This window comes from Erpetoichthys calabaricus, chromosome 4 (genome assembly GCF_900747795.2).
Source record: "Erpetoichthys calabaricus chromosome 4, fErpCal1.3, whole genome shotgun sequence".
Classification (NCBI taxonomy): domain Eukaryota; kingdom Metazoa; phylum Chordata; class Cladistia; order Polypteriformes; family Polypteridae; genus Erpetoichthys; species Erpetoichthys calabaricus.
In genome coordinates this window covers 286925736-286952733 of record NC_041397.2, presented here as the reverse complement: position 1 = coordinate 286952733, position 26998 = coordinate 286925736, and the positions used below count along the sequence as shown (strand labels likewise).

General features: G+C 35.4%; 1 protein-coding gene across 1 annotated transcript in view; it reads right to left on the bottom strand.

Moving 5' to 3' along the window:
* Positions 1 to 26998, bottom strand: part of prkx (protein kinase X-linked) — a 218672-nt gene that overhangs the window by 5920 nt on the left and 185754 nt on the right. The window contains exons 9-11 of the mRNA XM_051926670.1: positions 16316 to 16373; positions 15099 to 15176; positions 12947 to 13106 (exon numbers count right to left, since the gene is read on the bottom strand). Of these exons, the coding sequence (XP_051782630.1) occupies positions 12981 to 13106; positions 15099 to 15176; positions 16316 to 16373 (262 nt within the window). The 3' untranslated portion in view covers positions 12947 to 12980. The remainder of the gene's footprint in view (positions 1 to 12946; positions 13107 to 15098; positions 15177 to 16315; positions 16374 to 26998) is intronic.

Sequence of the window (26998 nt, the reverse complement as noted above, 5' to 3'; positions counted from 1 at the left end):
GGGTATTTTGCTAGTATATATATATATATATATATATATATATATATATATACACATACATATACACACATACATGCAGTTTCAATAACATAGAAATCAATATAAACATTAACATCATTATCATATGAGAATATGAAGTAATATATAAGAAGCACATTTCATATAAATATAAATTATTAAACAGTAAAATCTTCTTCTGTAATTTGCTACCGTGGCAATTTGTGTGTCTGTCCAGGATTTTAAATCACCTGTAGCTCGCAAACCGTTTCACCTATACACTTGAAATGTGGTACACATATAGTACGTCACGTCTACTATCCGCTTTATGGGTGATGATTGTATTACTCTTTTTATCTTTATTTTATTTTATTGTAGAATCAACTCCTATCTGCGCACACCAGGGCGGCCGTGGGCGGATGCGTATGGTGTATTCACTCCATGTTATCGTGCATTGCGCTGTCACTGGTATTTTGATAAAAGAATTTGAACAACATATAAGAAGCGTATAAATTATTAAACAGTAAAACATTAACATTTAAGAAGTAAAGTTAGATTAAGTACTACTGCAGTGCCTTCGGGTATACCTCATTTTTTGTTTGCCCATTACATGCTTAAATGTATACATTTTTTGGTGTACCTACCCGAGAACACGCGACATATAACCGAGCGTGGGAGAAGCATGGATTTTAAACACGCGTTGAGTTCATCTGCTGGTCTCCCTCGTGGAATAACTGGTAATGTTTGACTAAAATCTACAGCGAGTAAAACGACATTACCTCCTATTTTTTTTTACGATCTCTGAGATCTTGCTTTTTTCGGTTCAAGGCTTCATAAGCTCTTTTATGTTGTATGGTGTACTTATCCCAAACCATCATCTTTGAATGTTGCAAGACTTTCGCCTTGTATGTAGATCGGGGTAATTACATTCATTGCATTCCTAGTCTGAATCACAATCTGATTGTATGGGTGGTTACCTAGCACTGTAGGGTTGCCACCCGTCGTTTAAAATACGGAATCGTGCCGCATTTGAGAATGAAATTGCGCGTCCCGTTTTGAATCAATACTGGACGGGATTTGTCCCGTATTTTTTTTATCATTTTTTTTTAAAGCAGCGTCTCATGCAAATCATCCCACACGCATTTTATGAAGATGCCTCCTTTCCTACTTTTGATTGGGTAATACTTGATGTCATCGTTAGTTTGATTGGTCTTTTTAACTGTCCAGTGAGGAGGGCGTGTCTTTTAAGTAGAGTCTGCAAAGTGTTGGCACTGAGATGTGGCGTCAGTGCCAGAGTTGAAGCCCCTAACGTTGCGGTCAGCAAGTCGGCTAACATCCGCCATGTGCCGTCTTTCAGTTGCGAGAAGCAGATCATAGAATGGTTGAAACTGTTGCCCCTAACGTTGCGCCACGGCGTGTGGTTCGTTTATACCTCGTGTCTTCTCATTAAACTTTTATCTCGCGAATATGTTATTGCAATCCGCAGCGGGAGCGTTTCTATAAACTTAATTTAAACTTACGTTTTACACCGTGCTTTGTTTCCCTTATGAACATGCTTGTATGCTTCACTCGCTCCCTTCTCAATTGTTTAATTAATTTTTTGCTCTTCGCTGTTTGCGGCTCTTCCTTCATTTCCCCCTACTTCGTTCTTTTATCTCGCGAATATGTTATTGCAATCCTTAACGGGAGCGTTTCAATAAACTGATTGAAAATAGTTTTTCATTTACCTTTTTAGTAAAAGGCAAGCTTTTAAGCCTGAGAAATCACCCCGTAAATGCACACGTTTAATTGCACATGTGTTAATATGTATGGTTACACAGTATTAAAAGACAGTGAACAACGTCAGTTACCTTTGTTCCCGCGTTTGATAAAAGGCGAGCTTTTAAGCCTGAGAAATCACCCCGTAAATGCACACGTTTAATTGCACATGTGTTAATATGTATGCTTACACAGTATTAAAAGATAGTCAAAAATTAACGTCATTTACCTTCGTTCCCGCGTTTGACTCGTGCTGTAAATCTCTTCCTTGTTTTTAGTTCACGTGATTACGTAGGAGGCGTGATGACGCGATACGTGACTCCGCCTCCTCCATTACAGTGTATGGACAAAAAATATGTTCCAGTTATGACCATTACGCGTAGAATTTCGAAATGAAACCTGCCTAACTTTTGTAAGTAAGCTGTAAGGAATGAGCCTGCCAAATTTCAGCCTTCCACCTACACGGGAAGTTCGAGAATTAGTGATGAGTGAGTCAGTCAGTCAGTCAGTCAATCAGTCAGTCAGTGAGGGCTTTGCCTTTTATTAATATGTATAGATTTATCAGTTTTTGAACAGCACACTGCATAGGTACAAACTGGATTCTGTTTTTTTGCTGTTGAAGGTATAGAATCAATAAAACATCTACCAATAAGACGCTCTGGATTTATCCGCGATGTGCTGCATCTCTTTAGCGGTAGTGTGGACAGTGATTTGTTAAACAAGCTGGCACATAAAGTTTGCATGAGATACAGTTTAGCCAGCTTTTTATTTGTATAAAACAAATGCATTCCAAATGCACCATTCCATCAGATGACAAAAAATCTTTTTGTAGTATTTCTTTTGTTAATTCCGCATAACAGGATATAAAGTCAATTCTTGATCCGCACAAGGCATCTTTCTTGTCTTTTCATTTCAGTGCAAGTATTTTACCCTTTGTCTAAATTAACTATACTGTTTAATCTTACTGTCTAATATAACGTCTTTTTGCAGTAACATTGTGTGTGAGTGTGCAGTGAAACATAACATTATCAATCCTGATTAATCCACTTCACAGAATCTAGGGTTGGTTCTTGGCTTCTGCAAATATAAACAGGCTTAAACTGTTTTAAAATTTTTGGATTTACCAAAATTACGGTTTAATCCCAACATAACATTCCATTCTCAAATCTGCTTAATCCAAAGGCACAATGCAAGGACCAATGTTGGACAGAGTATAAGTCCATCACATAAAACAAGCTACTTAAAATGATAAGTTCAGCATTACTTCTTCACAATTATGGTATATTTTAATTTGCCACATACTGTAAAACTGCATTCTAAAGTGAAATGGTTTTCAAAGATTTTAAAAATATGTTGTCTTTTCTTGCAGCTTACAATTGGGCATAGAGGTACACAAAAACATTTGATTACAGAAAATATGCTTTCTGGATTTATGCGGCATTATTGTGATAACAAAAGGGATCTTAGTGACATAAAGAAATAACCTTCTTTATAATGGAAAAATAAAAGTTATCATTAGTGTTCCTTTTTCAGTTATTAACAGACACAGCAATTCACATCAACATTCAATAATTTCAATAGCAGGCATCTGGGGTAGTTAGTGACGTGACGTACACAGCTTCCTTTTAAAATAGCTGAATCTCACAGTAATGGTTAGCTTTTTTACTTCTTAAAACAACATGGAAACACTGATTTGTAATGTACATGTCATCTCAAGATTTGGATCAATACTCAATAATATTTTTGGTTTGAAACATGGATGTATTTGGTAAGTTTTAGGTCTTCTTTTTCACCTATAGATTCATGTACCCTTAAGCCTTATTGTAAGCTGCAAAATGAGAGAAGATATTTTTAAAATTTATAAAAAATGCTTCACTTTAAAATGCAATGTTGTGTGGTAAATTAATATATACCATGATTGTGAAGAAATAACTTCTACTTGAAAAATATCGAAATTAAAAAAAAAAAAAAAAAAAAAAAAGGTTTTCAGTTTAACTTAGTGTTGCGGAAATTCTCTTAAATTACAGCTATATTTACCAAAGTAAGGGATCAGACATCCTTCATTAACATTGGATCCAATGGAGCAGGCATATTAACAGCTAATTTCTCTATAGAGACTAACTAATATGCAAGAGCAACATTTTTCACCAATCAACATAAAGACACTGATACATGACCCATGATCTCTGATTTACACACATACACGTTTGACTGGACTCACATTTAAATGGGACTCAGTGCAAGTAAAATCCAAGGCTAATACTAAAAGTGCCAGATAACTGGTTGAAATGTGGCTATCTAATGAAAACGCCATTAACAGACATTTGGACATGAACGCAGCATATATGCAGGCTTGTAAAGAAGAACATGCAAATAATAAGACTTTATGAGCAACATCATCCAAACGCCACCTCATCAATATACCCCCTACCATCCACCTATCCCTGCCCCTCTCCTTATTTGCTATATATTGCCTTGGGTGCCTGTAAGTCTATTGTTTTCCTCTGATGATGATTCCTGGTAGGATTCGAAAGATTAGGTCTGTGATACAGTTTGCATATTGATAGCTAGAAATCCAGAAAGGGAGAAAAAAAATTAATCACGTATCTTAAAAGAGTGTTTTATTCCTGAGCTTTCAACTTTTTCCACTTTGATCATATCCTTTTGTTGCTTCCTCATACAATTCCATCGTGTTAGTAAAACACGACCTTCCTCTTCTTAAACCCATGCTGACTGTTCAGAAAAACACCTGTACTTGCCATGTTCTGCTCAAATCTTATCCTTAATAATTCCTTCCATTAATTTTCTTGTGAAGCATGTTAAGCTTACTGGCCTATAGTTGCCTGCTCACCCTTTTTATATAACGGAATAATATTTGCTATTTTCCTTCGGAATTTCCCCAGTGCACAGTGACTTCCTAAAATATTTGTCAAGGGTTTACTAGCCTCCTTAAGAACTTAAGAATATTATCTGGTCCTGGTGATTTGTTTGATTTCAGCCTATTTAATCTGAGCAGTACTTCTCCCTCTACAATTTCCAAATCCTTCAGTACCTCTTTAGCAGTCCCATTTACCTCTGGGAGGTTATCCACTTCCTCACTTGTAAAGACCTCAGAAAAATGCAAGTTTAGAGTGCCTGCTATTTCACTGTCTGTATCTTTTAATTCCCCTTTACTATTCCTGATGCACTTCACCTCCTCTTGACTGTTCTTTTACTACTAAAACACTGAAAGAATCTCTTAGGGCCGTCTTTCACCATATCTGCTATATTCCTCTGCAACTGTGTTTTAGCCTCCCTAATTACCATCTTAATGGTTCCCCTCATGTTTTCATACTCCCTATGATTCACTTTGGAGTTATTAGTCTTATATGCATTATAAACCTGATTTTTCTTTTGCAGTTTCTTTTTTAACTCTTTATTAACCCACTGTGGTTTTTTTTATTTCCTATTAAGTCCAAATTTAGGTATGTTTATTTAGGTGCATTACATGTAAAACATTTTTTTTATTTTTTATTAATTTTATTGTAATCATTCGGTACATATAGATCAATTTTTCCAAAAAATAGGATTGAAAACAAATCAAACCCCAACCCTGAGAAGGAGAGCATGGCCAAAGGAGTAAAACTTAAGGCTTGTAAACATGCCTAAATTATTGAGTTTAATAGGGCAAAAAAAGATAAATGGAGAAGGAAAAGAAATACGGAAATAATTATTTCTTCTTATTCTAAAATATTATTGATTAGATCCTGCCAGGTTTTTAAAAAATTCTGTACAAATCCCCTAACTGAGAATTTGATTTTTTCCAATTTCAAATAATATAAAACATTGGTTTCTCACTGACTTATTAGAGGAGAGTTAGGATTCTTCCAATTTAACAAAATCAGTCTGCGTGCCAAAAGTGTAGTGAATGCAATCACAGTTTGCTTGTCCTTCTCCATTTCAAATCTATCTGGAAGAACACCAAACACAGCTATTAATGGGTTAGGAGGGACTGTGACACCAAGGCAGTCTGAAAGGTACTTAAAAATTTTGGTCCAAAATGTTGTTAATTTGGTGCATGCCCAAAACATGTGACTCAGTGAGGCAGGACAGCTTGGTTGCCCTGGAAACATTTTGGACAGTTTTAAGCGAGACAGATGAGCTTGATACATAATTTTGAGTTGAATAATTCTATGCTTTTTGCGCATATGGAGCTCGAGTAAATTCTCTGCATTGCTACCTTCCACTCCTTTTCTGATATATTAATTAAGAGATCTTTTTCCCATTGTCCTCTTGGATCTTTGAAAAGAAGGGACACTAATAAAATTTTATATATTGCAGAAATGGTGTCTAAGTCCTTGATGTTGAGCAGTATTTTTTCCAGCATAGTGGAGGGTACGAGGTGAGGAAAATCGGGCAGGTTCCGTTTGACAAAGTTTCTAATTTGAAGATAGTGAAAGAAATGTGTAGCTGGAAGGTTAAATTTGGAATGTAATTGTTCAAAGGATGCAAAGATATTGTCTATATAAAGATCTCTGAACAATTTAATCCCAAATCTTTTCCAGATATTAAAAACTGGATATGTTTGCGAGGGTTGGAAGAGGTGGTTCTCTTGCAGGGGTGCCACAGATAGAAGATTTTCCATCTTAAATTGCTTTCTAAATTGGTTCCATGTTCTGAGTGAGTGAAGCACTATTGGGTTATTAGTATATTTGCGATAACTTGCATTTATTGGAGCACAGAGCAGGGAATATAAAGAAGTGCTGCAGGATTTTACATTTTTTTGCGGACCAGGCCTGTGTATGTTCATTTATTTGTGTCCAGGTTTTTATGCCTTGTATGTTTGCTGCCCAGTAATAAAACTGAAAATTAGGTAGAGCCATGCCACCTTCTGCCTGAGGTCTTTGTAGGGTTGCTCTTCGGATACGTGAATGTTTTGAGTTCCAAATAAATGAGGTTATGGTTGAATCTAATTGCTTAAAAAATGATTTATTGATATATATTGGGATGTTTTGAAATAAAAAAAGAAGCTTAGGAAGGATATTCATCTTAACAATATTAATTCTTCCGGCTAGAGTGAGATGAAGGGTTGACCATCTATGCAAGTCTTGCTTAATTTTTTCCATACAGACGGCAAAATTTTGTTGATAAAGAGCTTTATGCTTACTTGTGATATTTACCCCTAGGTATTTAAACTGATCTGCTATGGTAAAAGGTAGGGTGTCCAATCTAATATTATATGCTTGTGAATTCACTGGAAAGAGAATACTTTTATTCAAATTAATTCTGAGACCAAAGATCTTTGGAAAATCTGAAAGTGCTGTTAAAACTGCAGGCACAGTGTTTTCTGGGTCTGATGTATATAAAACCATTTTTAAACCTGTTCCACTGCTCCTCGACTGACTCCAGACAATCTTCCTTAGACTTTGCCGCATCTGCTCAAAATTTGCCCTACCAAAGTTAAACTTAATTTTAGTCTTTGCATTCACACTCTTGCAAAACACTGAGAACTGTATTATATTATGGTCACTTGATCCTAGTGGCTCAATCATCTCTACACCCTCATTTCTATCTTGATTATTACAAAAAACTAAATCCAGACAAGTTTCACCCTGTGTTGATGCTTTAACATACTGTGTTAAAAACAGTCACTGATTACTTCTAAAAACTCCTTCTCTTGTTCTCCATTTACAAGGTTATCCCAGTTAATATTCAGATAATTAAAGTCCCTCATGACTATAATATCCCCCTGTAAACTTGCAATTTTAATATTAATAAAAGATGTGTTGAAATTACTGTCAGTATTGAGTGGTCTATAACCCACTCCTAAGATAAGGCCTCTTTCCCTAATGCTTTCCAGGCAAAGCCACATGTCCTCACTAAGGTGGGGCTCATCATCCAACTGAACAGGACTTGCATTTGAAATCTGTTTGACATAAACAGCAACTCCACCTATTTTTCTGTTCGGTCTATCCTTCCGAAAAGTGTGTATCTCTCTATGTTATACTCATCCCCATCTGGTTTTGAGATGGCCTGTTGGGGCTCCTCATCCATGCCTAGCACCTCAGAATCATCAGAAACACCGTTGAGCTCCATAAGGACCTGAAAACTGTTTCACACTTCTTTTCCTTGTGCCTTGTAACCGTGACCCACCTCTCTCTACATGTCTGGTCTGGAATCCCCTCCCGTGACACCTTAGGGGTGTACACTATCCCTCCAAAGGACACCTGGGCCAGATCTGCTAATTCTTTACTACAACACAGGCCAGCCAACTCCTCCTCCAGTTCAGCGACCATGAATTCGAGGTGCTGAATCAGCTGGCATCTTCTACAGATGTAGCTCTCATTGATGACTGGCTTCTCCAGGCCATCATCTAAAAAGTCCAACAGGCAGACACTATGAATCTGAAATATCTTACTATATCCTCAGCTGTGTCCCTTTACCAAGGAGAGACCTTACTTTTCAGAAGATATTATCATAATTTGTACTATAGGAGTCTGAGGAGATAGTAGTTAGTCAATATTTATATCAACAGTATTATAGCTATCCTGCTTGTACTGCAGTGGGTAGACAATGTATGACATTAATGGGTCATTGTACATTTTGATTCGTTATCAGTATTGTGCAGCCTTCAGGATGGAATAGCAGCATGTTGGCAAGATGCAATGCTGGAGATCAAACATAAATTATTATAGCTGAAGATCACGGATGTTTCTGAGTCCAGGATTACATTAAGTAACAATCCAACTAAAACATTGTAAATGTCATCTATTTGAAAAGTTAAGATTATCAGCACTAGAGGTTATGATGGCCAATTTATATAAAACTAGGGGGCTTCGCCCCCTGCTCACTTCGCTCGCCAACCCCCGTGTTTGGTTTTCCGGATACACACTTTTAAGATTTTTTTTTCTTTGAATTGTTGCTATTTCATTAGTTTCACTTTTATTTCTGAACTTCTGTAAAAACAATATTTGCAATCTTGCGAGTCCCAATATGCTGAATCTTTTTAATGAGGTCAGGATAGGTTTCTCTGTTTGGAATTTCAGCACAGACAAAACGATCTACATCATCAGCAGTTAATAATTTTTTTTTACAAAGTAAAAAAGTAAGTAGAGTTCTGCATTGGACTCCTGTCTGTAAAGTCATGCTATTTTCCTCTCACAGTTCCAAAAGTACATGGGGTTACCAAGGTCATACCCCAGCTTTTGTCTAGGTTTTTGTAGAAGGGCTAGACAGAACGTTTTTGACTCCTGGGGTAAATGTAGCTTTTTAAATAAGCAGACAGATAAATATATATACATGAACAAAGTAACCAATAAATGCACGTTCGGTAAACTCCGTTTTTGAAATTCTCAAGATTCTTTATTTGTCACATGCATAGTTATACAGGACAACACGCAGTGAAATGCATCCTGATCCGCTTATCAAAAACTGTGCATAGTTAGAAGAATATCAGTTAAATTAACAAAAAGTCATAGATTGAAAGGTAATAGTATAGTAGAATATAATAAATAAGTAAAATTATGTGAATAAAGTAGAATTAAGTGTTAAGGTGCAATAGTGTAGTAATTATTGTGCAAAACCAAAGTTAGACTGGTGCATAGTTAAATGAGACAGTTTGTTTGTTTGCGCTACTGCGATCTTTACTTTCTTTTTTTATATTTTCTAATTTTCCTACTTTCATATCCTTTAACTTTCTCCACGTGTATAGCGCCGTTTTTTTTTTTTTTTGAGCCTTTCTAATTTCACTGGTTTCATAGTCTCTAACCTGCTCTGCATGTGTTTAATGCCAACGTTTGTAAACGTCATTATGAAGTTCTACTTTGTCATTTTACTCATTGTCTTTTAATTCTGAGCCATACAGTACAATACATAGAACAGAATAAATCCTCAATACAGTATAAAAATAAAAATTCTAGAAGTACGGAGTAGAATTTCACATTAGATGATATCACATAATATGATTTGGATTTGTTTTAAGTCCTGGAGACCTCATTCATCAAGCTGCCTCCCTCATTCTGCCATTCCACATCTGAAATAGCGCTAATCCGATGAAAGGACCCCTCATTCCCACGTCCCCATTCATCAGGGATGACTTTACCTTAGGCAGGCAATCTATAATTTAAAGAGATTGTTATTTTCTTGTGAATTGTTATATATGCATTATTTTCACTTTTACTTTAAAAACTTTTGTAAAAACAATACTTGTTTCTTTATTTCCTGCCCCACGCGAGGTTCCATCTCTTTCTTCCCAGACATATAATACTGCTCGTGTTGTAAAGGGTGTTGCGGCTGAACGTACGCTAAGGATATGCCTTTGGATCATTTGCTGTCTTTTTGCTGCTTGCTAGCTGCCTCTTCTGCCTGTCGCATGTCGTTCTTTTAAGAGCTGGGAACACATGATGCTTGCCTGCCATAAGAAATCCAACAACTGCTAGCTTAGAGGTCTGTTGACATGTTTTAAATGATGGCTCACTGCCTGGTCTCGCATGACGTTGTAAAAGCAATACCTGTCTTTTATTACTGGCCATGGGCGTGGTTGAATTCTTTCTTGCAGGATGTATAATGCTGCTCGCGTTCGGTTGGGGTGGCTGCTGTCGCAGCTTTCTCCACATGTGTATAGCGCTGTTTTTTTTTTGAGCCTTTCTAATTTCACTGGTTTCATAGTCTCTAACCTGCTCTGCATGTGTTTAACGTCAACGTTTGTAAAAGTCTTTATGAAGTTCTACTTTTTTTTATTCATTGTATTTTAATTCTGAGCCGGATGGGATGTGCTTTTTTTTTCAATTCCACTTGTTCCGGGCTGATAATTACTTTCCTTATTTTCTGAATTTGCACCTCGATTATTCTTTTTTGCTCGCACTGAGAGCCCTGGAGCTGTGTGTGCTGCATGACTGCCTTTACACTACTGATTTGTTTTTTTTTTGATATTGCTTATAGGTAGGGTGTGTCTTGCAAGACTCTCGTTCTATGTTCCTGTGAGACGCACCGTGGCAGGTCTCTTTCGTCTCGCGGGTCTTTAAATTATCTTCCCAAGAAGATCACGTATCGTAGACTATCAGGACAGGGGACAGGATTTATTTTTATAATAGAGAGATATTATGGTTTAAAGTAAAAAAATCTGATGCCCATGGCAGTTAAATGGGGTGTCAGAATTGGGTCAAAAGAGACACAGAAGGCAAAGCAATTAGAATATGTGGACATTGTAAGGGTTAATCAAATTGTATTTAGAAGTCTATTTAATTTTGTGAATCATAACGCGATATATGCTATTTAAAAACTATTACAAAAATTTTGCTAGAAAAAGGCACTGTATTTAATTAAACTCATTAAAAATACAGTAACTGCATTTAAATTGATCATTTCTGTATTGTAGATGGTCTATCAGGAATGTTTTAATTACTACTGCTGTCTCTTTAATATTTGTTACTTCTATATTCTTCAATATTTGTTACTATCTGTCTGAATTTTATCACCATATTTTTATACTTAGGCTTAGCAAACAATATGACACAATACTATTTAGAATCAAATAAACTTAAAATTATTTTCGCACATATAAGTGAAATGTCACCTTGGTGTTCTGCATTCAATTCTCCATATGTACTGCTCCTTAGTGAAAGCCCCAATTTAATAAAACTGATGTGAAAAAATGAGCAGACAATCACCTTTGGAAAACCTCAACCATGTCAATTTCCCCTTCAAACTCTCCCTATCCTGAGGATAGTGTGTAGTTTAGAATGCTGCAGGGAGCATCATTTCTGCATTGTATCAAGCAAACTTTAAAATAAGGGGTTAAAAAGGAATCATTGCCAATGAGAGCTGCAGCTAAAATAACACCTGACGAAAAATCAAAAATATCACAAGCACTCTGCTTTCTGTACTGTAAATCAAATGACTATAACTAAAGCTTAATATTTGTATATTAATAGCTAAATGTTTGTATGCTATTAGCAGCTAATAATAATTTATCTTGCATCTGCTTCATCTTGAATGAATACACAATGCTTTTTCTTAAAATTTTTATGTACAGAAGATAAGCTTTTGCAAGAGGCTACCACAGAGGTTTCTTACTTGAACATACATCTACACTGTCTACCTGCTTCACTGCATATTATTTCAAATTCTAAGATTTTCCCTACAAAAATTAAACTAATAATCATATCATTCAGTTCACATCAAGTCCTAAAATTACAAGCAAGTTACTTCAAGTAATTGCTTCTAAAGAATTTCTAACAAGCTACCGACTCATGGGGTGTCCTTAATATTTCACACATGGCCTCTGCATGACGGATTATTTTTTGACAGTTGTCCTATTACCATATGTTAAACAAGAGAATTAAATGATGACATACATTTTTAATTGTATATTACAGTAGAATAATCAAAAATAAAAATTGTAATATAGGGGTTTTTCTTTTTTAACCATCAAGTTAAGCACTCATTTATTTGATAATTTATAGGTATATTTTTGGAGGAAAATCTTTAAAAGCACTTGTTATGTAAAGCTTTCAGATTAAGATGACCCACACTTTAAAGACAATTTACACTAAAATCATGATAATTCAGTGTGGCATCTGTACTATTACAATCAACACAATCAAATGAATGCTGTTAACATCTTTTAACAGCGGCCAGATGGAATAAAGCTCAAGTCTAATTTTATTTGAAATTCAATGAGTTCACAATAGAACATTCTGATTAACTGAGAGAAAAGGTACATTAAAATTGGGAATTAGAAATTAAAGAGGAGGGCGTTTCGGACTGAAGCTAGAAAAACCTTCTTTACACAATGAGTTGTGGGAATCTGGAACAAACTACCGAGCTATGTAGTTAAGTAATTGAAGCAGAAACTTTGACAACCTTTAGGAAGTATGTGGGTGAGATATTGTGATAGCTTAGCTATTATCTAAACAAACAAGCTTGATGTACTGAATGATCTTTTCTTATTTGTCAAATTTCTTATGTAAAAGCGCTTGTTGGTAGATTATAAAGAAAGAGATAAAGAAAGCAACCAAAATACTAAAATATCATGCATTATTAACAGAAGTGACCCATATAATCACATTAAACAAGCCCCCATGGGCACTGAGAACTGGATTTGAAAAACCAATGTGGACAACCAATAAATTAACTAATAATAATAATAATAAAAAACATAGAACATGGTATTGAATAAAATTATTTGTAAATGACTTAGACTATTGATTACCTATTTCCATCACGTTTCTGTTTATAATTCTCCTTCAGAAATTCTTAAAAATTTCCAAGTCCTTTGGAGGTACAGGAGGGTCTTTCTTCCAGTCATCCTCTGGATATGATTCAAAATTTGAAGTATCACCATCATGAGACACTTTGGGCACTATTGGTGGCTACAGAGATAAACATAATTAGCACATTTTGAGCAAAAGACTTTAGGCATTAATATCTGCACTGTTACTATACATTAATACAAGAAACATACTTTCAAATCAAGAAAGATGATTATCTGAAACTAAATCAGATATCACCCACAAAATGTTTGGTAGCTCCTGTTTATTGATATCCAGCAGTGGCAGACAAAACAGACTATAATCCATCACATACAAGTAGTTTGGGTTTATCCTTCGGCTATTCATGATCAAGAAAGTGGAACAACTCTAATGTATATATGTAATGTAACATATACCTTTTGTGTTATTTAAACAGATTAATGCATATATGTTCTAAAAACTGACTGTTATGAGTGGAATGAGAGATATTTAGCCATAAGTAAATAAATGAACCAGGAAAGAAAAACATCATAACCTAAAAAAGTACAGGGGAATCAAAATGGTTAACATTTAGCTCAAAAATCTGTATAAAATAATAAATAATACCTGACAACATTTCTGAGTAACAAGATAAATTAAATGTCTCAAAACTAAGTGACAATGATAACTGAAAGATTGATGAATTCCAATCTGGTTTGCTGAAAATTCACAGACTCTTAAACAGACAAATTATGCTGTAGCATCTTTAAGAATTCATATAATTTTAATCTTTATGGCCTTACAAATCTGGTACTATATACAAGAATTATTCTTTATTATATAAACTGCTGAATTCATGTTAATTAACTGTAGTTTACCAAATTTAACACTCTTCCACTATTTGATGTGTGACTGGCCAAAAGCGGTAAACATCACATTACACTCTAAATATTATTAAAATCATACACACATTACTAAATATTTATTATGTAACATATTTGCCTTTCTTGCTTCCTTTCCTTCTACTTTTCACTAGCCCCATTCAAATGTGTGGGGCTCTTATAATATGAATGAATGCCTGGACTGAATGAACATAAAACAAGCATGCCTTTCAGAATAGAAAGACACTGTGTGCGGCTCATCTTTTCCTAATCATCAGTTTTACCTAATATGAAGCATGTAAGTATGCTGCAGTCATAGTCAATTTTTTTTAAATTTCTCTTTACAATTTATAGCCTTTGTAGTGATAACCACAAAGATTTACTATGACAGTGAGATGGAAACAATATGTCATAGAAAGAGTGAAGCAGTCTATCTTTGTCCATTTAAACATCAGCACTTCTGCGAATGTCTAATTATCTTGCCAAGTTAATTACAAGGTTTCATTTAAATGGTGATTACATTCTTATGTTTTAAGCTGTTTCTTTACTTCAGGGCACTGTTCTGTGTGGGGGAATTCAATAATAGCAAGAAGAAAAAGTTTAGCATCAAAAGTGGCAATAGACTGCATTTCTCTGTCTAATTTACTAAATTGGCAAAGTGGGAAAAAAAAACAACAAAAAAAAAAAAAAGCAAAACAACGCTGTGTTCAGTTCCTATGTTAAAAGACAAGGTTCTAAGCAACATTTTATTTTTGAAAAATTATTTTACACAGTATTTGGCACCCTGTTCCTCCTTTATCCTGTGTTAGTGTATTGGTCTTTAAAGGCATTTTCCTGTCTTGGGGGTTTATGCTGTCATTCTCACTGCAAAGTGCCTGGACTTTATTTATTCAGACATCAGTTACAGTATTTAAACTTACATATTCTAGATTTGTAAAACGTTGGCTTTAAACGCATTACATGAATGTTTTTCAAATGTTTCAAGCAACTTTGTTTACCTTTCAAAGCCATTTCTGTGAAGGAACTTGCTAGAAATATTCACCATTGTTAACTCTTGCTGTTACCCTGCTAAAGTTGACCTGACTGTTAGTGAGCAACAATGGCACACATTTATTCATTTAATTCTTAGAACCCTTGAAACTGAACATGTACCACAAAGCAAAATATACAGTTGCTACACAAATATCTGCATGTGTAAAATGTGATTAAAAGTTATAGTATATTGTGGGAAAAAACTGTTCTCTGAACTCACCTTTAACTTCTTTTGTGGCACTGCCTCCCAGTCTATTGACTTAAACCATCTATGCTTTTTCACATCTTCAGCACCATTCTGGAAAAAATATCACATTATACAATTAAATGAATGAAGCGTAACTGAATAAAAGCATTATAATAAAGGATTAACTATTTGTCTGTGCTTTGAGTGCTTAATTTAATTAAGCCTCAGATTTTGGTACACAGCAAAACTACAATATCTACTAGACCTACAACAGCTTGTAAACATGCATGAAATTCAATTAAACTAGGTTTATTAATGTGACAGCGTACAACATAAAAAAACAAAAACATTTTTTTTAAACATTGATTTTTAATTAAAATTCTGTATTGATAATTAATTCAATTTATCTTTATACAGTACATTATTCTAAGGAGTCCATATAGCTGTTTGGTGCCTAGTTCCACTACTACACAGCCAAACCAGCCTGGGTTTGATTTCTTAAACGTCTTTCCTCCCACATTCCAAACACATGAATGTATGGTTAACTGACAAGCCTAAACTAACCCAGTTCGAGTAAGTGCGCCCTGCAATGGATTAAACTGTTTCTGCTTTGTACTTGATACTACCAGGATACACTGCAATTATAATAAATACTGTTAGAATATTGCAGAAATAAATTTCATTTGTGGCAGTTTATGTAATGCCAACTTCTTATTTTCTAATTCTGTATTTAATCTACTCATACCATGCATGATTAATGTAAAGGAGGAAAACAGAAAATATAACCAGAAAAAAATCATAAATCACTTACCCAATTAATCAAAATAAATGCATTAGACAGAATACAGAATTAATTACCAATTGATAAATCAGTCTTCCATTTTTGGCAGTGTATTGCTGATGAATTCCCCAGGATTAAAATGAAAACATAATGTCTTAATTACTGTACAAGGGTTTTACCTTTAAAGGAACTTGAAACCTTTAAACCCAAGTAAAATTTTCATTTGTGCAAGGAAAAAACAAATTTCATTTTCAGTTTAACAAACCTTTTATTTGATAATTTCTACTGCTTGTGGGGTATAGTTTCCTCTAAGGGGGCAATGTATTCAGTTTTCTTAATGAGTAAAAGAAACAGCATTTGGGCCAAAGGATATATTAAGGAAGTGAAAAAACAAAAGGTTAGAAAAAGGCCATTGTAAAATTTAAAAAGAAAAAGATTACACAGATTAAATGGTAGTAATTTTACTTACTTTCATGTTTCCTAGTCGTCTTGTTCGGTCAACAACGAGGAATTTCTTAATGAGGTCTCTGAAATAAATTAGGATAATTTAAAAATAAATATACACATCGACATATAATTTATATTAACAAACAATTTTTATATACTGCATACAAATAATTTTATATACATCATCATGCACTACATTTTGAAAAACAGCTTATTGAGAAATAGTTAATCTTTCAATATGGAGAAGATCCAGACACATTATAAATGTTATTTTGTAAAACTTATGTTATTACATAATTATGACTGTGCTATTTTGCACTTATGATTTTGTTATTTCACAAAGATACTGCCTGTGCTTTGGTAGTTTAAAGACTGCTAGTGAGAAGGAAATACATCAAGCATGTGGTGTGCATTTAAACGACAAGAACCAAAGTATATGTTATACGTGCATATATTCAGTTTCTTTGCATGCTGATGAGTAAATTTAAATTACTCAATTTAGGGTCACAGGTAACCTGTGGTCATGCCAGTAGCAATGGGGGCAAGGCAGGTAAAAACAGGTGGGCCAATTTTTTGCTGAGACCCAAGCACAAACAAAATATGCTGTATGCAAATACAGCAACATACACCCATGAACAAACTATCAGTTAATGTTCAGTTCAGTTTTTTACTATAGATTACAGTTTGAAACAATTATCTAATGGTGCAGCAGCTAGTGTTCATGGAGGCTCAGATTGAATTCTTAGTCTTGTCACAGTCTACGTGTTTGTGTGGGTTAATTGCCATGCATGAATATGCTCAATGAAATACACAGGCATCTTTCTAGGCCGTTTCTTGCTCTGGGTCCCTTGCTACAAACATAGACTCTGCATATGTTCTGAAAGATCTTCTGAGGGCAAAATTGCTTACATGCAACTGGTAAGCATTGTGTCTGTGAACATCTTCCTTTTGAGAAAGCATTAAACAATCATTTCAGCACAAATGTAGCAGTAAAGTGCTGGTAATAAATTTACAGAACATTGTTAAAATCTTAATTGCATATTGCTTATTGAATGGATGATGTGAGATGTTGCTATAGTAATGCGGATGTATAGCACAGGATGAAAATATTCTTGTAGTAAGGAACTATAACAAATGGCAAAAGTGTCTTCCGAATTTCTATTATTAACACAATTCAAGTAGTGGATTTCACAGTATTTGAAAGAAATATGAATTTCATGAAAAATAAACTTTCATCTTTTAGAAAATGGATGGAGTACATCAGCGAAAACACAGGCAGTAAGTACCAAGCTCTTTGCAAAATAATGCAATACTTTTGTGAAGTAACACAATCATGCAAAATAATGCAATACAGTGCTGAAATAATCATTATAAAAAAATACAGTTAAAAAATAAAGTTATCTGTGAAACAAGAATTTAAAACATTTTTAAGTGGCTGGATTAAGCTTCCTCAAGGCCTTGTCACACTAAGTGCTGTTTCTAAAGATGTTCAGTTAAAGACTTCATTTACAAAATCTTAAAGAGTCAGGGGCAATTGGGATTGCTTCCTTGCCAGGCTAAAGATGAAACTTAGTGTAGTGTTGTGGATTCAGATTTCATGTATGTGAAACAAAATCTTGTAAAAAGATTCTGAGGCTTTTTTTTGTAGCATCTATGATGTTGCTGAATTCTTGTTTAAAATGATCTTCCATTCACTGAAAATAAAGAACATACTATAATATATATAAATAATGTCTATCATTATCTTTGGGGGTCACAACTTAAATTAATCTGATGGGTTTGTTTCAAAACAATAAAACATTAAAATTTTATTTTTCTTTTGAAAGCGGCAAGAATTAATACTACATCACATTTTAATTTTTACCCTGTAAATACTGTATATTTTGATTTTTGGTTTGGTTTTCAAGTATATGGGGGCTACCATGATGGTGTTCCCCCAACTCTTCATAGTGGTTTTTTATGTTTCTTTCAGAGAGTGTACAGAGTTCTTTTTACTGCCTTTTAACTCAAGAGACAAAGGAAAGATAAAGTTCCATAACACTGGGTGTTCCATAATATTAAAAACATCACTTATAAAAAGTTCTAATTCTAAATGATTAGCTAGATGTGGGTGACTTGGCTCGGAAAACTGAAGATAAATGACTTACAAAGTCTAACATTATAGTGACACAATTATTATTTTTATTCTATATTCTTTTAACATGCATTTCATTATATTGTACTCTTCTTGAGTCACATGAATTAGGTCATTGTTAGATGCTTAATGTAAACTAAGTGTTATTAGAGCTAAGATTGCTTTAACTCTTAATTCATTGGCTGAGTGCCACCGTGAAGATCTGGCATTCGTGACCCTCAAGCTTTTTCACTGAAATGTGTAAACTTTGATTTGTATTTATGGGAAATGAAAAAAATACAAACATTACACAAGCTAAACACTGCCAAAGCTATATAGTCAAATCTACAACTGACATGTCATTATATATTTGGTGATGTTTGGCACATTGCTTTATTTAAAATCTTTAATCTTACTTGTTTTTCTTTTTATTTATCTTAAAGTACTTCTATATTCTTTTATTTACTAGAGATAATTGTGGTTACATGAAGAATAAGTCCCAAGTGAGAGTAGTAGTGAATTAGACCTGTTTGTATTGCAAATTAAAAAACAGCAGGAACAATCCCTGGACAGGATATCAGCCCACTGTATGGTGAACATACTCACTTACACACACACACACACACACACACACACACACACACACACACAAAAACAGGGTTATTTAACAAAACCAGATCACATAACCTGGATTACTTTGGATTGTGTGTCATATATTTAAAAAAAAACAAACAAAACACAGGGATATGGTAGTGGAAGCCACAGCAACACTGGGAGAATCTTGAGACTCCCTCCATACGCACCTGGGTGTGGCTTGAAGGTCAAGTCCCCAAGACTTGAGGTATCAGTGTTAAAAACTTCCCAGCATTGCCAAATATGTATAGCAGCCATGCCATCTCAGGGAGTACAGCTACTGAAAGGACTATGTGATCTTTGAGAAAATGCGGTATGTCTTTGCTGGTCAAGGGATCAATGTTTAAGCATAAGCTTGACAAACTGGACTAACCTGTGGTTCATTTTAGTTGTATATTATGTGAGAATCAGCATGGACTACTAGGTCTTAGTTTAAACAATTAATGTTTCCCATTCCCACCTAACAGATCAAATACACAAGCAGAAGATACAGATTTTCCTGGTTTTCTTTTATAATTTAAGAGATATGATGGAGAGATGTGGAGCTGACGTTTGAACATTAATGTCTGAATTTCTCATGAAAACTTTAAGATAGAATATTGACAAATAAATGACTGTGTTTTAACAACTTTTAACTCCTCATAAGGAAGCCTTTTTGATGTATCTGTGTGCTCTTACCAACATCCTGTCACAAAAAGATCAGCCTGATTCAGCACCCTAAATAAAGTGACTTCCTTCTGCCACATCAGTATTACAATGCGCCCTTTACTGTTCTGCTCTGTTAGTGCGCTAAATGTCCACACTTGAATATAAAAACATGTAAATCTGTGATGTAAAGCATTGTTGCCTTTCTCAGAAAAAAGTGTGAGTTTGAATCAAGTATTTCTTTTTAGTGAAGGGCAGGAAAAACATGCTGTTTGTAATTCCCAGCAGCCAAAGCACTCAAACTTTTTCAGTAGCAGATGTGCTGGGAGGGATGAAAGTGCTGTGATCCATCAGTAACCCTCAGGAAATGGTTGCGAATAAGTTTAAAAAGCACTTTCCTAGTGTATCTCTCAAGATATGAGTAGTTACTTGGTAAGACCTCAGTTGTCAGTGTTTGCAAACCTCAATTTGATGTTATTAAAAAAAAAAAGATTTCCTTCTCTGAGATGGAATAATGGCTCATCCAATCCACTCATTTATTTCCTGAACCCCTTCAATCTGTTTTATAGGTGCACAGAGCAGCACCGAATTTCATTAGTATTGAGTGAAAATTAAGGCAGGACGTCTTCCACATCCCCCTGAAATAATTAGGTGTTAAAAGCCCTTTTTATGAATAGAAAGAAAATACAGACTGGGTTGACTGGTGAGTCAATCAAATTCAGTCCTATTAAGTGAAACACCAGTAAAATCTAAAAGTTTTACTTTCCAACATAACTCCTGTAGCAGTAATACATTTGTTATAATGTTCACAAAGCTTTTCTGTGTCACTTAAATAAAAATGTCTTTCTTTTCTGTACAACCAGTTCAATTTAATAATAATACTCATAAGAAGAAGAAAAACAGTGATTTACACAATGCTATTCATGATCTGTTGTATAATGTTACTGGTTAACATTATGATGATACTATTTGAGTTTTAGGCTCTGTGACGGAGTGCCATGATTAATCTGCGCTTGATGTTCTCGGGAAGTTTGGGGCAGGGTTTTCCAAACTTGCGAAAGCAATCACAAATTTGGCACAGCAGGTTATACTATAGAGTCAATACATAACCATCTGAGGCCCTAGTACAGTAGACTCAATTATATATTTTTTACAGTGCTGCCAAAACTCCCACATTTGCCACATCTCTGTTAAAATTAAAGTAAATGTAAACCATTTAAATATATTCCAACACAGTTTAAATTGTTTAAGTCAAACATCTACATGTAAAGAATTACCAAAGACAAGTAACTGACAGCCCTTTTCCCTTGCTTTCTGTTTTATTAAATGCTTGGTAAAGACAGACTCATTGTGGCATGAATTCTAGGCTAAATTAATCTTATTTGCCCAGCACCTTTTCCCAGCATTATCTGTCCTCCTCTGTGGTCTATAACCACTTAAAGTGGCCATATCTTTATATCTGAGCCAAGTCTCATAATGAATTGGGATCAAACTTAAATATTTCTTCTTTCTCTTTAAAATGTCTTATTGCCAAATTTCATAAATGCAAGAATAAGTGGTATGGTATGTGAATTTTTTTTTCCAAGTCTTCTGTTTACAGGCTTTTGCTGTAGAGGGCTGTTTCCTGCCATGCACCCATGTGCCACTCCCCCACAAGCCCCAACTGAATTAATCAGGTTTGAGGCTGAATATGCATGGAATGACAATGTCAGCATTATCTGAGCAAATAATTAAAAAAACACAGAAAGCCCAGGTCGATACAGTATATGCTCAAACACAGTAAGTTACTATCTTAATGTGTATACCAAAATCTGATGATGGTTCAGTTTCTTAATTTTCTCTTCACATGTTAAAGGAAATATTTGATTAGGTTTAATTTTTGCACTCCAAAAAGGAGCACATGGAGAGCACAACAATCACTACTATCAGAACTGACATCCTCTATGGTGAGTGTGCAAAAAATAATTATCTTACTGATGCTGTGACCTGGATTCATCACATTGATGCTGACTTGTTGTCACTGGTGAGCTGTTCACCAGAGGATGAAGAGCAAAGCGTTAATGTCTCAAATATTTAAAATATTTTATGTAACATAGAAATTACATCATAAATCGACAGTAGTGCTGTAGTGAGGACATTTTTGTTAAGCTCTGTTGGTTGTCAAGACCAGATTTTTGCATTTCCATAAGGAAGAAGTGGCAACTTTAACAGCCCATTTTCGTGCTTAGCTGTAGTTGCAAGCTCGCTGATGGTGCACAGGAAAAGATAACATGAGAAGATATAAAGATATTAAGATGATGCAGATTTAAAAGACAATAATAATATGTTTTATTAAAATCTGCAAGTATACCATTTAACAGATATGATACTTAGTTGAAGTAAAATCACATCTTCTAGCCTTTCACTCCTGCCATACCTTTTTCAAACTAGCTTTAACAAAGCATGCATATCATTGCCTTTTCTTGTTTCGTGCATAAGCTAATAATTTTATGTAGTATATGAATTTTGAAAGACACAAGTTTTCTACGTTGCAATTTGTTATGAGGAGAAACAGGAAGAAAGAAAAGAGAAGGACGGAAGACATGTAACTGAAACAACCCAGCATATCAGCACACCCACAACATGTTGCAATACGTAATTTTATTAATTTCATTTAATGATTGTTGAAAAATAACATTGTGTATATATTTTGAATTTATACAAAGAATTTACAAATTGCCACCAGGCATGCCAGGTAGTAAAACACATATATGTAAAGCATCAAAAATATCTCGACAGGAGACAAGCACATGCAAAGCACAGGAAGAGATCAAAGTAACAACTTGCCTCTTATGCAGCTTGCTTGGTATTTGTTTAGTACGATTTGATTAGGACAGTTCTTACCCAACCCATTTACGGTAATTAAATTTGGCACTTGTGATTCTGGCTGACTCTGCATTTGGAATGTGTGCAACTTCCAAAAAGATGTATTTTGCATAAGTACATTCATGTTACTGGGCTCCCTGATGCCATCTGCTTGTGAAATGGGTGCAAAAACAGTGAAAGAATATAGAGGTGCTTGCGTCTTTCAAAGAGCCAGTGCAGCATGACAGAACTAAAAGGTACTACACCTTATCAAATATCTGATACTGTACAAAAAATAAGGAACATGGGTGTTTTGGGCCTCGCAAACAACAGAGACTCATCTGTCTTGTTCTTGAAGTATGATGACAGTATGGAATAAAGGCAGAAATTATGGTGGAATGGTGTCAGATACAGTTAGGTCCATAAATATTTGGACAGAGACAACTTTTTTCTAATTTTGGTTCTGTACATTACCACAATGAATTTTAAATAAAACAACTCAGATGCAGTTGAAGTGCAGACTTTCAGCTTTAATTCAGTGGGGTGAACAAAACAAATGCAGAAAAATGTGAGGCAACTAAAGTTTTTTTGAACACAATCCCTTCATTTCAGGGGCTCAAAAGTAATTGGACAAATTAAATAACAGGAAATAAAATGTTCATTTCTAATACTTGGTTGAAAACCCTTTGCTGGCAATGACAGCCTGAAGTCTTGAACTCATGGACATCACCAGATGCTGGGTTTCCTCCTTTTTAATGCTCTGCCAGGCCTTTACTGCAGCGGCTTTCAGTTGCTGTTTGTTTGTGGGCCTTTCTGTCTGAAGTTTAGTCTTCAACAAGTGAAATGCATGCTCAATTGGGTTCAGATCAGGTGACTGACTTGGCCATTCAAGAATTTTCCACTTCTTTGCTTTAATAAACTCTTGGGTTGCTTTGGCTATATGTTTTGGGTCATTGTCCATCTGTATCATGAAATGCCGCCCAATCAATTTGACTGCATTTAGCTGGATTTGAGCAGACAGTATGTCTCTGAACACCTCAGAATTCATTCGGCTGCTTCTGTCCTGTGTCACATCATCAATAAACACTAGTGTCCCAGTGCCACTGGCAGCCATGCACACCCAAGCCATCACACTGCTGCCACCATGTTTTAGAGATGATGTGGTATGCTTTGGATAATGAGCTGTTCCACGCCTTCTCCATACTTTTTTCTTGCCATCATTCTGGTAGAGGTTGATCTTGATGTCATCTGTCCAAAGAATGTTTTTCCAGAACTGTGCTGGCTTTTTTAGATGTTCTTTAGCAAAGTCCAATCTAGCCTTTCTATTCTTGAGGCTTATGAGTGGCTTGCACCTTGCAGTGCACCCTCTGTATTTACTTTCATGCAGTCTTCTCTTTATGGTAGACTTGGATATCGATACGCCTACCCCCTGGAGAGTGTTGTTCACTTGGTTGGCTGTTGTGAAGGGATTTCTCTTCACCATGGAAATGATTCTGCGATTATCCACCACTGTTGTCTTCTGTGGACATCCAGGTCTTTTTGTGTTGCTGAGTTCACCAGTGCTTGCTTAATTTCTCAGGATGTACCAAACTGCAGATTTTGCAGCTTAAGGATGGCTTCTTTCACCTGCATGGAAAGCTCCTTTGACCGCATGTTGTCTGTTCACAGCAAAATCTTTCACATGCAAGCACCACACCTCAAATCAACTCCAGGCCTTTTATCTGCTTAATTGATAATGACATAACGACGGACTTGCCCACACCTGCCCACGAAATAGCCTTTGAGTCAATTGTCCAATTACTTTTGAGCCGCTGAAATGAAGGGATTGTGTTAAAAAACTGCTTTAGTTGCCTCACATTTTTATGCAATCGTTTTGTTCACCCCACTGAATTAAAGCTGAAAGTCTGCACTTCAACTGCATCTGAGTGGTTTCATTTAAAATTCATTGTGGTAATGTACAGAACCAAAATTAGAAAAAAGTTGTCTCTGTCCAAATATTTATGGACCTAACTAACTTGCCATATGTTCTCTCATTTCCCATGTGTTCCAATTAGGCATACTTTTATTATTTTTGAAACTGAGTGTGCTACAGTAAACCTTGCCTTTTTTTAAGTTAGCTGCAGAGGGAGACAGGCAATGAGGTGAAGAACATAGCCAAACTTCTTTCAAAAAAGGCACAATATCTAAAAAATATACATTTTCTTTTTCCCCAAAACAATATGTATACAATGTTTTACAACAAGTGTGCAATCTTAAGACACAGATCAATACTCAAGAACATTCTGGATTTATAAATGAATGTCTGGTGTTTTATTTAGGCGCTTTTCATATCTGCACCCGTATTCCACAAACCCAATTTTAAGCTGTAAGAAAGGGAACGGAACGATTCACTTAAGAACTCCATTTTTGTGGAAAATTAATGTATATCATGAGAGTAAAAAATTTTGTTTGTCATGGAAAAATACAAAATGTATCCATTAATTGCGTGCAATACAACTAACAATTGGCCTTTCATTAACATGGTTCACAGTACAACATTAGATTGCATTCAATCCATTTGACATTTTGAAAGATTGTACAATTAATATCTTACTCTGGCAATTTTTTTTTTTAAATTGAGCCAGCACCAAGAGCAATCCAAGATAGGTGGCATTTTTCAACCTATCACTAATCAATTTTACAAGCATTTGCTTTTAGTTGGTGGGCGGAAAACACATGCAGACATAGGCAGAACATGCAAACTCCAACAGACAGTGACATGGTGCAGGATATGATACAAGAACCTAACACTGAGCTGTGAGGCAGCAGTACTAAAGTCTTTTTTAGCTAATTTGTAGTATGCCACTACCTATAATAAACTATTGAAGTATGACACATATGTTTCCTGTATCACTAACCATTTCACTGGTGAAAATGCCAAAAAAATGTATGTGTTCTTGCTTTATCTGTACACTTTGTTTCCTAATGGCATTCTTTATACAAGTCACAATTCAACTATTCTTTTGATACTAAAATAATATTTTATACTTTTTATGGGTGACTTTTGTATAATTGCCATTTGTAATATTAAATTTAATGCTTAATAAAAATATGTTTACAGTCTTTAAGGTAAATAATATTAATAGATACTCTTCTTTAAAGTTTACAATTATTTGCAATACAATTTTATTCTATTCTATTTATTTATCTTAAGATTTTCTTTATTGGGTTGATTGGTACCTCAGAATTGGACCCACATGCAAACATGCAACTGACTGATATCCCATCCAGGTTTGGTTCTTATCTTGCATCCAAGACTACATGGAAAGACTCAGTCTATGCCTTCCAGGTAGATTTCATCTTATTGCCTCCATTATATGGTCTTTCTACTTTTCAGCACATTTTTCTCATGCAGCTCTACAAATACTTTCCTTCTTTAACTACTCTTTCTCACTTTTTCCTCTTCTCTTGGGAATAGCTTTCAAGTATCCAGCTAAATACTGATGAAGGGTTAAAACGGTTATTTTTCTATTAATCCATTTTCAATTAAGTAAGCGGTCTTCAGAAATGGGAAACCAGACAGGCTCACAAAGGAATTTAGCTGCACTAATCGCTAACAGATGTGTTGGGTAACCGAGCTGGTCACATAAATGCTTGGTGGAGGGAGCTGCTTGTGTTAAGCTAGGTCATCCTGGCCAACACATAACATGACTGTTATTTAATTAACTGTTATGTTAATTAAAGTTTCTGCTTAGCAAGGAAATGCTACTAAATGCTAGGACACTACTAAAAGACTGTAAAAATCACTATATAAGCCAGAAGCTGGCATTATAATTTGATAAGAGAAATAGCAAAGCATAACAGAATTTCACAGGTTAAATGAGAAGATCACCTTATTTGGTATACTCATTAAAAGACTGACCAAAGCCTTAGTGAATAACCCAAACCATTTCTATATGTTGTGGTGGATGGCTGGGGCTCTTACCCAGCTGGGACACCTCGACAGTGGAAGGACTGGGGGGAAAGAGCTTATTCAGGGCATTACCAACCCTGCAACGCTAGGTGGCAGCAGTGCCTTGGACTCTCACAGGGCACCTTGGGGGTTGGAGTTTGGAGCAACCCTGCTGGGTGCCATGGATGTCACCAGGCAGCGCTGCAGGTACTGTTGAGCCCTGAGTGGCTGCACTTTTGCCACACCTGAAAGTGCTGCCAGAAGAAGGTCATTGGACACCTGGAGCACTTCCGGGTGCCCTATAAAAGGAGCCAGTCACCACTATTCTGGGAGCCAGAGTTGGGAGGAGTTGGACTAAACTTGCTGGAGGAGGAGTGAAGGCGAAGGGAGAGGAGAAAAAGAAAGAAGAAAAGAGTGTTTGTGCTGTGTATTGGGTGCTGTAAACTGTGCTGTACTGGTGGGAAATGGAGGAAAATTAAAAAAAAAATAAAAGCATGTATGCTGAACTTGTGTCCTGGTCTGTCTATGTCTGTTTTGGG